This window comes from Hydractinia symbiolongicarpus, chromosome 11, assembly GCF_029227915.1.
Source record: "Hydractinia symbiolongicarpus strain clone_291-10 chromosome 11, HSymV2.1, whole genome shotgun sequence".
Taxonomy (NCBI): domain Eukaryota; kingdom Metazoa; phylum Cnidaria; class Hydrozoa; order Anthoathecata; family Hydractiniidae; genus Hydractinia; species Hydractinia symbiolongicarpus.
The window spans coordinates 22,805,024-22,819,498 of NC_079885.1; the positions used below are offsets into that span (position 1 = coordinate 22,805,024).

General features: G+C 33.8%; 2 protein-coding genes across 2 annotated transcripts; both read right to left on the reverse strand.

Annotated features, from left to right (window-relative positions):
• Positions 1-230: 230 nt before the first annotated feature.
• On the reverse strand, positions 231-2,209 carry LOC130614542 (somatostatin receptor type 2-like). Its single transcript, XM_057435966.1, has one exon. It carries the CDS (start codon positions 1,808-1,810, stop codon positions 773-775), a length of 1,038 nt encoding a protein of 345 aa, XP_057291949.1. The 5' UTR covers positions 1,811-2,209; the 3' UTR covers positions 231-772.
• A 9,432-nt stretch (positions 2,210-11,641) lies between these two features.
• Positions 11,642-12,658, reverse strand: LOC130613539 (somatostatin receptor type 4-like). Its single transcript, XM_057434869.1, has one exon. It carries the CDS (start codon positions 12,656-12,658, stop codon positions 11,642-11,644), a length of 1,017 nt encoding a protein of 338 aa, XP_057290852.1.
• Positions 12,659-14,475: the final 1,817 nt, after the last annotated feature.

The window sequence follows — 14,475 nt, forward strand, 5'->3', positions numbered from 1 at the left end:
TTTTATTACAATATTCTCAGTTTCTCAATCATTATTTCAAACAAAAGTTGTAAAATATAGTTCGTTAGACATTTATCTCCGTGTCTTTTGCTGAAACATTCGATTAGATAACTATTAATTTAGTCCTTTGTTGTTTATATATCGATTTATTTGATTGTGTGTTTATTTACTTTTTTGTTTTCTTGTCTTGTTTATTTGTTTGTTTTCTTGTTTGTTTAGTTGTTTGTTTGTTTATTTATTTGTTTGTTTATTTGTTTGTTTACTTCTTTGTTTACTTGTTTGTTTGTTTATTTGTTTGTTTACTTGTTTGTTTACTTGTTTTTTTGCTTATTTGTTTGTTTACTTGTTTGTTTACTTGTTTGTTTGTTTATTTGTTTGTTTACTTGTTTGTTTACTTGTTTGTTTACTTGCTTTTTTTCTTGCTTGTTTACTTGTTTGTTTTTTTGTTGGATTTCTTGTTTATTTTCTTGTCTTTTTTACTTGTTTATTTGCTTGTTTTTTACTTGTTTGTTTATTTGTTTTTTACTTGTCCTGTTTACTTGCTTTTTTCTTGCTTGTTTACTTGTTTGCTTACCTGTCTTGTTTACTTGTTTGTTTACTTGCTTGTTTGTTTGTTTTTACTTGTTTGTTTACTTGTCTTGTTTACTTGTTGTTTTACTTTGTTTACTTGTTTGGATACTTGTCTTATTTACTTATTTGTTTACTTGTTTGTTTACTTGTTTTTTTGTTTACTTGTTTGTTTACTTGCTTGCTTGTGTACTTTTTTGTTTGTTTACTTGTTAGTTTTCTTGTTGATGCTTGCAATTGTTTCAATTGTTATCTCATTTTCTTTAGTAGTGTTAGCTGGTTTTAAATTAAGCAAGGCCTTCAAAGCGTCTCGATACTCCTTTAATTGAAAGAACAGATACAACGGATCCAACAATGTATTGCTAACAGCTACAAGTACAGCTACCCGAATGAACTTTAATCGAATTCGATCACCCTTCACGCCGTTTGGGAATACATTTGTTGTAGTAGCCAGAAAGAAATATATAAGAAGCGGTGCCCAACAAAGGAGAAAGGATAAAAACAGAATGCGAAGTAGATTCGTAATCTTCTTTGATGATTGAACTACTCTTGAATTCACTATTGTTAGACTGTCTTTGTGTTCATTTAAAGTTTTTTTGATCAAGACGTAACATATGACAAAAACAACTAAGGGTATGAGCAACCCAATAACAAAATAAGCGCAGGTATATACAGTGCCAAGCATTGGATAACTCCAATGACGTTTGCAATATCCATCTTTTGCCATGTATTTCCAGGATATAATGTTTGGTATCATTAAACATCCGCTAGTGATCCAAGCAAAGATGGAAACTTTCTGAATGTTTTTTTTAGTAAAATATTCAGCTGCCTTCGTTCTCCATTTAATTTTGAACAATCTGAACACACTTATGAAACATACAAAGAATATTTGGTTTCCCCCTGTTGCGTAAAAGAAGCAAAGACCAATTGTACTCCAACATACTACAGTTCCTTCAATATCGTTTCGTATCGTTAATTTGTGAACATCAATGAAAACATAAGGTAACAATGAAATACCAGAAAGGGTATCGGCTATTAATAAATGATGTAATAACATAGTAAAGTTCGTTGACTTTATTCTCTTTCTGATTAATAAATAAAAAATCAAAATGTTCGCTGTTACTGCTAAAACAACTACAAAAAAGTACAACACTTTTAACATAATATTAGCAGCTGCAGATTCAAATACGTCTTGTCTACTGTAAAGAGTAGCGTTCGAGTTCATACTCTGGTTTTGAAACATTCTAAAATGTTATATGAAATTCTTGTGACTACAATATTCACCAAAGAACGTGAACGATTTTGTCTTCTTCTGTGATTTATATTTTTTTTCATGTGTTTATATCATAACATGTTTGTATTAAAAGATTCTACGTTTATTTCTTAGAAGTCTACCTACGTAAAATCCGTAAGCCAGCTTACTCAAACAATGAACTCATTGATAACTCATTTAATACCATATCTTTTATGCTTTAATTCTTTTTTTATTTAAAAAATCTGCTTTTGCCATTTCGATGTTTCAAAACTATTAAAACGATTAGCTGCATCATCTTATGTAAAAGCATATATTACTAAAGTCCTTGCCCTTAACAATATTTCTATTAAATCACTTCCATTATAGCTGGCTGTAAAACAAAAAGTGTGAAATCAAGTATTGAACTTATATAATGCTTCAGATTGCATAGAAAGTATTCTAACAAAATTTAAAGTTTCAGCCATTAACAGGTAAGTCCCCTGAAAGTGTAAAAGATGTATTAAAAATACAATAAACCTCAAATTGGTTAGTTTCACTCTTTTTGTAATGTTTTACGAGCTGGAAAAAATATAATTGCTGTTTTATTATACTATGACCTAAATGTGTTCGTTAGAAACTTATATAGCCATGCTTTCATCAGTAAAGTCCCCAAAGTATTACCAATCAATGAAGCAGCGTAGGCAACCAATTAGTAACATAGAATCACTTCCACTTCTAAACATTGTGACATAAGTGAAATTGAATCTTCAATCTTCCTCTCTAACTAGACTGTGTATGCATACAAAAAAACTGTTTACTTTGGCGAGCGCAAACGGGGGAGAGTGAGGGGTGGGGTACATGGGACCATGGTTTTCCACTTTTTCCCCAATAACCTTTTTTTAGAAATCGTGTATTATTTTTATACTCTTAAAATGTTTACAGATATTTTATTTTCGTATATGCTACTAATGTGATCTATACTACTAATATGGCCTATATGATATGTGTTATGTGTATGTCAAATAGTGTCATCAATATTATTCTCAAAATTGTCAAAAGAAACATGTCTCTTATTTTTTTACTATCTGTTTTAAAATTTTAATCTTTGATAGAATATAAATCAATATCCGTTATCCATGATATTTATGTCAACATCAATATCGTCATCATAAATTTTTTTTACAGCTGCTACAACGTTCCACAAGACCGTTGTTTTAATTGTTTTTTAGGAATTTAATTTTTTTAGGACACCCCACCCTATCCATCTAAAGAAGGATAGGGTGATGCGTCTAATAGAAGGGGGTGTTTATTCGCAGCGAACTAAGAAGGAAGTGTGGGGGCGCCTATTAGAGCCTAAGGGGTGCATTTCACGGGGTGTTTATTCGAAGCGATTAGCTATGACATGTTTCACCACTGCTCCGGGATCCGATTTAATGGTTTTCCCAAGTCAAAGAGGAAAGACCCATATGTTAGCAAACACTCACATTTAAGTTTTGTACGCAGGGCCCTTAACAAACGGCCCCTATATCTGAGAAAGTCGTTAAAAAATATCTAGAGATACTCCATCAAAATGAGTTGTGTCTCCCCTTTATTCATTTACACTACAAATTCCAGTGGTAAAGTATGATCAGGCGTGTGCTTTAAAAAAGTTAACTTTCATGGAAAAAAGATTTATGTGGTTAACCAGATGCATAAAAACACTATTGGTGTTACGACTGCCTACCAACTTATTTTATTTCTCCTGAGTAGACCTGTCAACATTCTCTACTCATCTTCTTCATCTACATGGGTTTAAAAGTCGATAAGCTGAAAGATTAGTTTCATTTTGGGTTAATTAAGTTAAAATTGCAGTTTCCATCGGATGTGCATCAATTAGGGAACGTGTTTCACTTCCGTACAATGCATTTTTTTCTACACAATGTGAAACGAGAACAAAAGCAATAGTTTTCTTTCAGAGGTAGCTTTCAAAAAATTCCTTAATGATAAATTTAACAGAGCTCTATCGAAAGAGATATCTTATGTCAACCTAAATTCTATTTAGAAAGAGCTAGTCGGATTAAAAAATACTTTGATTAACTTGAATAGTACTACCGCATAATCGTCGAGTATTGATGAACCTAGGATCTATAGAAAATTATAATCTCTAGTTAGTATAGATATACGCAGTCAGGTAAAAAACTTAGTTACAAAAACATAACTTATATTAAGCAATCAGAGAAGTATTAAATGCAAGGAAAAAACAGACAAACAGTTAACGTATGTGAAGAATTAAGGGAGTTTAAAAGAAATTATGAATAAAATTTTCTTCTAAGCGAAGAATGGGACGGTAAACCGAAATATGCAAGCCTTGTGACTATATTGAGCTTTAGACAAAAAAGAAATGAAAAAGCATGAATTTGTAACTAGTCTTCCTAAAGTGGAAAAAAGGTTATTTTTTTTACCAATGCCAAGTTCATTTCTTGAAGATAACTGCTAATCCCGGTACTTATTTTATAATATTCAAGAATTGTACAAAAATGAGAAAAGTGTGGTAGATAAGTTTTTTAAATATTTTAAATTTTCTTGAAATGTCATAAAAATTACTACAAAAGGAAGATACCTATAATAAAAAATTTAAATGAAATAAAAATAAAATAATAAAAATAAAAAATATATCGGTATTACTAAACTATGGAACTACCCAGAACCACCCGGAATCAGCCAGAACCACCCAAAATCACCCAGAACCACCCAGAATCAGCCAGAGCCACCCAGAATTAGCCAGAATCAGCCAGCCAGACAGGCAGGGCAACTCAGACTCAGACTCAGACAGCTAGCTATAATTGCCAACCAAAAAAACCCATGCTTCATACCTTGAGACGTGTACTACGATAAGGCTTTCAAAACTTGTATATGCACGTTCAGCTAGTTAATTAGACGACATTGATTATAGCAACAAAGAATACCTGATGCTATGCGACCTGCTGGATAAAGAGAAGGTAAAGTTTAAACAAAAAATGTCACAGCACTTTTTTCTAACAACCATAGTAAACAAGTAATGTTCTTCGCTGCTCAATACTGCCATTATCCAACGTTTACAAATTACTACGTACAGGATTCTTCGATGTGATAAGGTACCATTGCTAAATTTCGGCTAGCCTCGGATGTTGTTTGTTTTCATTCAAAAAAAGTGTTTGAAACTTCTGAAAAAACTTTTATGACTTTATTATTTTGGCTAACTCGTGACATATATGACATATTAATTTAACATGTAAATATTACTATACAATTAAAATATGGTGCTCTGCGCGCAATGTTTTAATAAAACTTTCATGCGACGAGAACATCCCCCAAACTTTTTAAAATACCGATTTTTTCTTTGAAGAAAAAGTGCGGGTACCTACAATTCTGAACGCTATTCTGGAAAGACAACACAAAGACACTAATAATAAGGCCATGATGCACTATAAAATGTCTTAAAAAAGGAGCATTCTAAGTTAAACATTTCATTCATTTTTGTTTCGTTTATTAAAAAAATCTTCATGCTCAAAAAAAACCCAAACAGTCGGTGATTGAAGTAACAAAGAAACTTGTTCGTGTAATTTATTTCGTATATTACTTTATTTTCGTATATTACTGTTTCAATATAATAGACTTTTTTGTGCTGATTTTGCGTATTTCAAATTAAATTGAAAAAAAATTAATCCAATTCGAAAATCGAATGAATGGAAAACGATTTTTTTCTTCACCTGAAAAATATTTTTAGCTATGATACACAAAACGATTTTGGAAAAATCGAATATTTTTATCAATGTCGCGTAAGTGTAGCTCTGCCTTTAACACTTTTGCTCAAATGTCGCTACACACACCATGTCAGTATATGCCTAGGAAAAATCTTAACAAAATTTTTATAGTGATGGCCATAGTGTATCAACGGCTTGTGAGAAGCAACATTTATCCGAAATTTTGCGACAGTCTTAGGTTACGATGAAAGAAAATTTTAAAAACGCTCTGGCATTAAAGCCCATTTATGAATTTTTCATTTCTTTTTCATTCAAAGTTTAAAAGACTACCATATGGACCATTAGCGAAGTATATCAACGAGAATGTTGACGAAATATTAGACGTTGGTCACGTAAGAGACAGTTTTCTGGTTTCGTGAGTAACATACTCGTTTTAAAAAATTACTTTTCATAGATGCTGACATAGTATACGTTCACGTCGAATAAATTTATATTATAAATAATTGCAATATTACAGGTTGATCCAATCACTTGGCACCATTGGGACGAGGCACGTAGAATGGAGCATGTAAACAGTCTTCAACAATTTTCACCATCGTTCAGTGACCTGTATATAACATCTAAAAACGTTGGGAGGAAGCCAAACCACATTAATCGCTAACGCCACTTCACAGATGCAGTAATAGCCGAGGAAAGGATTGATACAACTCAAACCCCGGTCACACCACTAGTTGTTAAAAAGAAAAAAAAATGGCGATTATCATTGCCAGAAGGTGATGCCTGTTGATTTAACTATGATTAACCCTAAACGAAAGACCTCTGGGAAATGTATGATGCTACGACTCAAGGTAATGCATAAAATGGTTACAAGGTATTTTTAGTTTGTGTAATTCTTTAACATATTGAAAGTGTTAAACTCTTTGTCTAAAGGTTTAAGCTCTATACGTTAGAATGGCTGGCATATGGTATTTTCTTGAAACAAATTGTTTTAATATGTTTTAGATGTGTCTCACTAAGTTGTACCATGAGAATTACGCCGCAAGACTTTCTCATCATCAAGTCTACTGGCGTCGTTACATTCACCGACAAATATAAGAAAGTGCAGAAGAGAGAAGGTCCTGTCTATGTCCATTTTCTCGAAGAATGTTTGAAGGGCTACGTTGAGAATTTTAAGTATGAAAACGTGACCGTATCCGACGATACGAAAAACAATCTCACTACTGCACAATGTAACTTTGTGCTCACGCTAGGAATACCCATTACATTGTAAATATGTTTTTCACTATATTACAGTAGCTAACTAAGTACTATTAATGTTCCTATTACCATTAAGGTCAATCCAGCGCGTGAGGTTTTTTGTGCGTGTGTTTTGCCAATTTTCTCGTTGTGAACAATCGCTTTTTAACATTGTATATTGTTTTACATGTAAATAATAACATCTAAACAAAAATCCTATTTTTTCTTAACCCTACGCAATTATAGCTACCTTTTATCCTATTTTACAAAAAACCGTTAAAAGTCCAGCATTGTTATTTGCCCAAAGATTTAGGGGCAAGGCGGTTTATGAAATCGCGCCCCTGACGGTACCAAATTAATAAATTAGTGCATGATTTTCTTACACGTGTTAAGCCCTAATTCCACCGACCATCATGACAGAGAAGCAGGGCAGAGGAGACTGGGAGTTAGAAGCTAAATCACTGCTGCGGTATATTAGCATTTCATCCACAGAAATAAAGGAGGTTTTAATACAGAAGGAGGGAATATTGGAGATTATTTTTTCATCAAAGCATTGCAATTGCTATGCTACTGCTGGATTTACTAGAGAGGCGGAACAACGCTTACGCGCAATTTTTATACTGACAATGTACAGGTCTGAAAAAGTACCCTAAAAAGAGCATATGATATATGATTTTCACACTTGATGTTTTTGACTAAAGAAAATTCTTTACTATCAATTATATTTCTCTGTAGTAAATGAATATCGAAAACACAATGTCCAGTGCAACATACGTGGTCGAGTAAAAATTTTAAAAAGAGTTAAATTTCTCCGTATTTAATTCGAAATCTTCTTTTGGGTGTACGCATTCTCACTGTATTTAAGATCGGCGCAGTTTGCGCATGACATTTGAAATCGGCTGGGTGATTCTGGCTGATTCTGGGTGGCTCTGGCTGATTCTGGGTGGTTCTGGCTGATTTTAGGTGGTTATGGCTGATTCTGGGTTGTTCTGGGTAGTTCCATAGTTTAGTAATACCCAAATTTATATAAATAAATAAAAAAGAGCGGTTGTCGTAACACTATATGTCGCAAACGCCACTATATGTCGCAAAAACGCCACTATATGTCGCAAAGTTTAAGATAGTAATTTTTATTAAAATTAACACTATATAGTTTTTTCAAAGTTAACACTATATGTTGCAAATGTTTTTTTTAGCGAAAAAACACACTTGTTAGAAACTTGGCTCGCATTATGTGTAGGACAGGTGGCATTTACACTCCCGTTGCGTATATTACTTTTGTTTATAGTTTCGAAACAGCAACAATGGCCTGTCTCACAAAGTATATAAGAGTCAGATTTTTTGGTAATTTTGATTGTATTATTTTTCACTCGTAAACCTGGGTTAATAAAGCCTTTGATACCAAAATTAATTATAAAAATTTAAAATCAGGCACAAAAGGGATAAACGCAAATGCAAATAAAACATCAAAACTTTTAATATATATGCCCTTTCTGTGTATTTATATTAATTTACCTTTAAAGCTGGGGTTCAAATGACAATTAATTTGGAAGAAGTTTTAGTACCAAATTTAGGCCACGTACTTTAAATCCTTTTAATGTCCTGTACATACCTGCCAAATGTCAACATCAAGTTCGAATATGCCTGGATGATTTTGCCGAAAGTTAAAAATATCATTGTTGAACGAACAAACGATATTCTTATTTAAAAAAAGCGTGTAACATTTTTTTTGGTCATAAGAGAACTGTCTGCAGAATACGTCAACATTTCAGCTCCATATATGTTTCAACAAAATCTGAAATTAGCTAATTATATTTTACAACAGGTCTTTTGAGTTTCCCCAAATACAAATCTTATTTTTCCCTTTCTTCTTACAATTAAATCCACAATGGAGCAAAAAATATTGTTTTATATGCTTTGAGTGATCTGAGTAAAATAAAAACGAAGTAACAAAACCGCGGCAAAACAATTGGAAACACCTAAGCCTTCTGTACGCGTTACTATAGGAACGTCACAATTTTTTGTGCCAAAACGCCTGCCGTGTGTTTGCAAGTGAGAACTAAGATATAAGCAGAAAGGAATATTACACATAAGGTATGAATGGTTCTTTATAAGTTTACAACATTATACGATTGAAATTGAAGCGTCAAAGATATTTATGAAAGCTCCCCCCCCCCATAAAAAAATTTATTTCATAATTTAAATATATATTGCAAAAAATCAAGTTGATTTTTGTAATCAATTATTCTTCTTTTTTTCTCATCAGATTAAACTCTGAACGTGGTTATCCATTAACAAATTTTGTCTTCCTTTGTCGCTTATAACAAATAGTCCATAGTTATACCCACCTACTTGTTTTCCAACATGTAATTGGTTATAACATTCGAAATTCCTGTACAGACACCTCATTTAGTTGTGCTTGTACTCGTCTGCTAAGACAGAGTTAGAGGAAAAGAGATCCTATAATGTAATAGTTGAATGTTCTTTTTGTTCACAAGGTAGAATAATAGAATGCTCTTTTCCGAATGTTGAGTACTGACTAGTATTCAAGTCCTAACTAATTGCAGGTAATCTTCTGCGCACTATCCATAGCGGTACCGCTCAGCCACGCACAAGGAGATTTCAGAATACTGTGACCATCTAAAAAAAGATAATAAAAGTCGTTCTTCAGTCAAAAATTAATTACGTCTGTGTCATTTTTCAAAGGGGGGCGGATTCCGTCCCCCCCCCTGACGGGTTTTTTTAATAACTTCTGATTGCTTTCTTATATGGCTATGATACTTACTGAGTTTCAACATTTATCTATAAGACACCTGCATGCTATGCTTACTCGAAACTACCCCTAAAATCTCTATGAAATCCTTATAATGGGTAAAATATAATAACTCCTGTTAGGATTATCCTTAGAACTTGAAACTTGCAACACAACTTTGTTTCATCAAGAAAAATCATTTTGAATAATTTTGACACGTGACTAATGCGATTCCCTGATTTTGTCGGATTTTACCCGAAAATCGGAAAAAAAACGGATTTTCAGGCAATTTTTGGCAATTTTTTTATCCGATCCATGTAAAAACCGGAAGATATGTTTAAAAAAATTTATTTAGCTTTCAGAAACTTCAAACAGAATGTAAAAATTTGCTCTAGAACAAAAGTAATTATATTTTAAGCAGATGGTGGTATTTTTAACAATTTTTAAGCTTCTGATGACGTCACAGAAAATGTGCTGACGCAAGCAAAAATTTATTGCCACCATTTTGTTCCTTTTATGACGTACTATAAGTGTGCCAAGTTTGATTCAATTTGAATAATTCTACGAAAAGTTATTGAGAGGGGGCGGAATCTGCCCCCCCCCCGGTCATAGTATGTTCGAAAAACCACGGACCGAATAGGGTTAACTTCCGTTGGAAAAAATTTTCTCCTGTTTATTTACTGCAAAACTTGCAAAAATCTTTAGAATGTTATCCTAAGACGTGCATACAAAAAATCCTGTTGTCGGTTAGTTGAAAGGAATTACAGCTATGGGATTATCCAGGAAAAAGTATCCAAAATGAAAATTAACTGAGTGGGTGGGAGAAGAGGAATTGTTTAGGTGAAAGTCAAGTAATCCCGGGTCAATTGTTATTAAATGGCAGTTTTTTCTAGGCAGAAACAAATCGGTAAGTTGGACAATTATTGAGTGAAAATTAGCGGAGGTAATTATCCGGGGGGGGGGGGGGGCAGGCAGGGGGCAATTATTCAGGGAGGAATTGTCCTGTTACCTATGAAAAAACCATGAATTTGGTAAAAATTATTTAAAAAAACACATTAAAGGGGCTACAAGCCGGTAAAAATACTCACATTCCGCACATGTTAAAAATCCGGCAAACGGGTTTTGCGCAATGAACAGAACAGTGCGCATTGCACGCTGGTTCAATATTTCTTTCCGAAAAGTATATTACAAAGAAATATTTCAGCAAGACTCATTCTGGATGAAAACATAACCAAGGCTGGAGAAGATAAAAATTCTAGATATGTCTATATGTTCGAGTCTGTAAATTACATACATGCCGGAAAAATAGCCATTTTTGTTTTCCGATGCCATCAGCTCGACTTCCCTGTAAGTCACTAAAGTAAAACACCAACAGCCGTTCCGTAGCCTCTTTAGACATAACTGGTGTTTTTTTTAAACACACATTGCTCGTTAGATTGACTTTATTGCTTTAGAAAATTCTCGCTTTAGAGTATACGTACGTTTTTTTGGAGCAACAGTAAATTATTTATGATGTCATTGGCAGCTAGAATGACGTCATTAGCAGTTAAAATAACTTCATTGACAATCGGCGTTGCTATGAGGTATGTAATTAATTAGCAGAATAAATGCTATTTCTATTTCAAGTTTTGTACCATGTGGGAAAAATTTTCGAAGACTGTGAATATTTGGTACGCTGTTAAAAGAGAAACATCTTGTTATTTTTCACTATTGTTTATATTATCAACAGTTTAACAGTTCTCCAATATTTATTTAATTCACAATATATAAGAAAATAGTCCTGTGGTATCGTTTTTGATAAGAGCGGTTTCTGGCAAGCGTCTCCTCCTGTTATTCGTCCCGTTTCGTCTCTAATTTAAAACAACTCATTATCAAATAAAATTCATAATGCTGCGATTATCGTGTGGAAAGCTCTGAAGGTTAAACAACTCGTGCCGGGAAAATGTTGATATGAACGTATCTAGTAAAAACAGTTCTAACAGCTTATATTTTAATCCCAATGTATGAGAATAAAGTTTTGTGGTTATAATTTTCATTTATGTTTTTTTTTTACCAAAGTATTTGTACACTATCCCTTACATAAAATCAATATATCATATTTTGTCCTTTTTTTATATGTTTCCTTTTTCTTCAGATGCTTTGAATTGTTTCAATGGTAACACCATCTTCTTGAGAAGTTTCAATTTGTTTTATTCGAAACAAAACTTTTAAAGCTTCTCGATGTTCCTTTAAGTGAAAGAATAAAAACAAAGGGTTTAACAAAATATTAGTAACAGCCACAAGCACAGAAACTCGAATGAACTTCAATCGAATTCGATCACCCTTTACACTGTTCGGAAATACACTTGTAACGGTAGCCAAAAAAAAATATATAAGAAGCGGTGCCCAACATAGGGTGAATGATAAAAACAGAATGCGAAGTAGATTCGTGATTTTCCTTGACGATCGAACCACTCTTGAATTTGCTATTGCTAAATTATTCTTGTGTTTTTTTAAAGCTTTTTTGATTAAGACGTAACATACAACAAAAACAATTGATGGAATTAGTAAGCCAATCAAAAAGTTGCTGCAGGTGTAAACAGTGCCTAGTACTGGAGAGCTCCAATTGCGTTTGCAATATCCATATTCTGTTCTGTAGGTCCAGGATGTGATGTTTGGTATCATTGCAGACATACTAGCAATCCAAGCGAAGATCGAGAGTTTCTGGATGTTTTGTTTCGTAAAGTACTGGGATGCTTGTCTTCTCCACTTTATCTTGAAGAGTCTGAACACACTTATGAAACATACAAAGAATACCTGGTTGGCCCCTGTTGCGTAAAAGAAGCAAAGTCCAATTGTACTCCAACATACTACAGTTCCTTCAATATCGTTTCGTATCGTTAATTTGTGAACATCAATAAAAACATAAGGTAACACTGAAATGCCAGAGATGGTATTAGCTGTTACCAGATGGTATAATAACAATGTAAAGTTGGATGATTTTATTCTCTTAGTGATTAATAAATATAAAATCAAGCAATTGACTGCTATGGCTGGAGCAACAATAATAACGTACAAAGATTTCAGCGTGATGTTGACAGCATCTGATTCGAATATATCCAGACTACTGCGTATGGTCGTATTCGATTCCAAACTTCGGTTTTCCATGTGATTTAATCCAATAAAAATCTGGGTAGAGGAATGCAACACAGTTTTTCCCTGACTATGTATAGTGTGAAGGTTTTAAGTCTTCTAAGTCTTCTAATTAGACCATTACCTCGATAGAATCTGTGAGGTAGCTTACTCACCAGCGTATTGCGTAGGAACTGGATTTAAAACCTTTAAAGCAAATACATTGCCCGGTTTGTCTTAAGTAATATTACCAAACTGTTTTATCAATAATGATATTTCTTTAGGGTTGTTAAATCAATTGTTAAGTATTCTATAAAATAAGAAGTGTGAAATAGTTTAAAATATTGAGAACAAATCATATGTTAGGTTGAATGTAAAACTTTTCTGAAACCCCGCCCTCTCACTAAGTTTTGATTCAAAACGTGATTGGCTAAGCAAAATTAAATAATTAAAAAATTACCAGTTGTTAAATTTTTAGATATTGTTCCATTAAAAACAATTTTGAAGAACAAAATCGTTAGATTTTGCGAAAAAATTTAAACAGAACAAAAATACTTCAGTATTGAATCATTGTATTCTAAACGAAGAACGACACTAGTGAGAATTTTAAAATATCTATATTATAATGCCCATATACATCCGTCCGTCCGTCCGTCCGTCCGTCCGTCCGTCCGTCCGTCCGTCCGTCCGTCCGTCCGTCCGTCCGTCCGTCCGTCCGTCCGTCCGTCCGTCCGTCCGTCCGTCCGTCCGTCCGTCCGTCCGTCCGTCCGTCCGTCCGTCCGTCCGTCCGTCTGTCTGTTACGCAAAATGGCAGCTTAGCTGCGCAATAGCGATAAGCACGCAATGCGGTATAAAAAGGACGGGCGAACCCGTGGATTTTCCACGGGCTAACGACTAGTATAAAAATAAACTTCATGGTATGAATGCTGGTTCAATTCTCTCGCAAGCTAGTGATTATAGTTTTTGTTTGTCATTCCTCTGTTTGTAACACACAATAAGGGGCTGTTTACATGAAAAGCGAGATGGGTCGATTTATTTTGCAACATCCCTTTATGTTGCTTTTTGTACAGCGCGTGTTTCCATTAAAGTAATTCCTGCGATTATGATAAAGGGAATCGATCTTGATTAAAAAAAAAAGATTTCCTGGTGAACACAGCAAAGTCGTTACAAAGTCACTCTGTAACGTTTGGAGAATGACCACAAAGTATTTTACATCGTTCACAATAAAGCCAAAGTCAAACACATTGATTTGTGAATAATCTTTCGAATTGTCAAAATTAAACGTTTGTACCAGACTAATACTCTTCCACACATATCTTGTCATCATCAAAACATATTACATACGACTACCGCATATGCTTCATTAAGCGCCAGCTCTCAAAGAAGCGCCACTCTCAAATGAGCGCCCATCCTTTCTTGAATTTTGGGTGGCTACGCTTAGGGGTCGTTATATAAATATGTTACTAAAGCCAAACGAGCCGCTTATTCGAATTCTTTGGAAATTAGAAAAACCGGAACTCGAACACCAGTTAACTCGAACTTTTATTAGCTCGAACGGTTTTCTACTACTTCCTTATAAAAATTACTCGTTAACTCGAACCTCTGACAACTCGAACATTCGTTTTCTCTAACCATTTTTTGGTTCCCTTTAAGGTAATTTCTGCGGATAACTCGAATTTTGTAGTATCTAATTAGAAAATAAATGCTCGAAAATGAATACTGGTATGTAAAGTAGCCAGAAATTTCAAAAAAGTTGTTCCTAAATGACTCTCTTTACAAAGGAGCCAATAATAGAGACTAGTCGGGTTAAGCCACAAGTAACTCTTGTTAAACGCTCTTAGAAGCGCTTAATA

Bases quoted from the DNA above. Each gene is read 5' to 3' on its own strand.
- LOC130614542 (XM_057435966.1), bottom strand. From the start codon at position 1,810: ATGTTTCAAAACCAGAGTATGAACTCGAACGCTACTCTTTACAGTAGA.
- LOC130613539 (XM_057434869.1), bottom strand. From the start codon at position 12,658: ATGGAAAACCGAAGTTTGGAATCGAATACGACCATACGCAGTAGTCTG.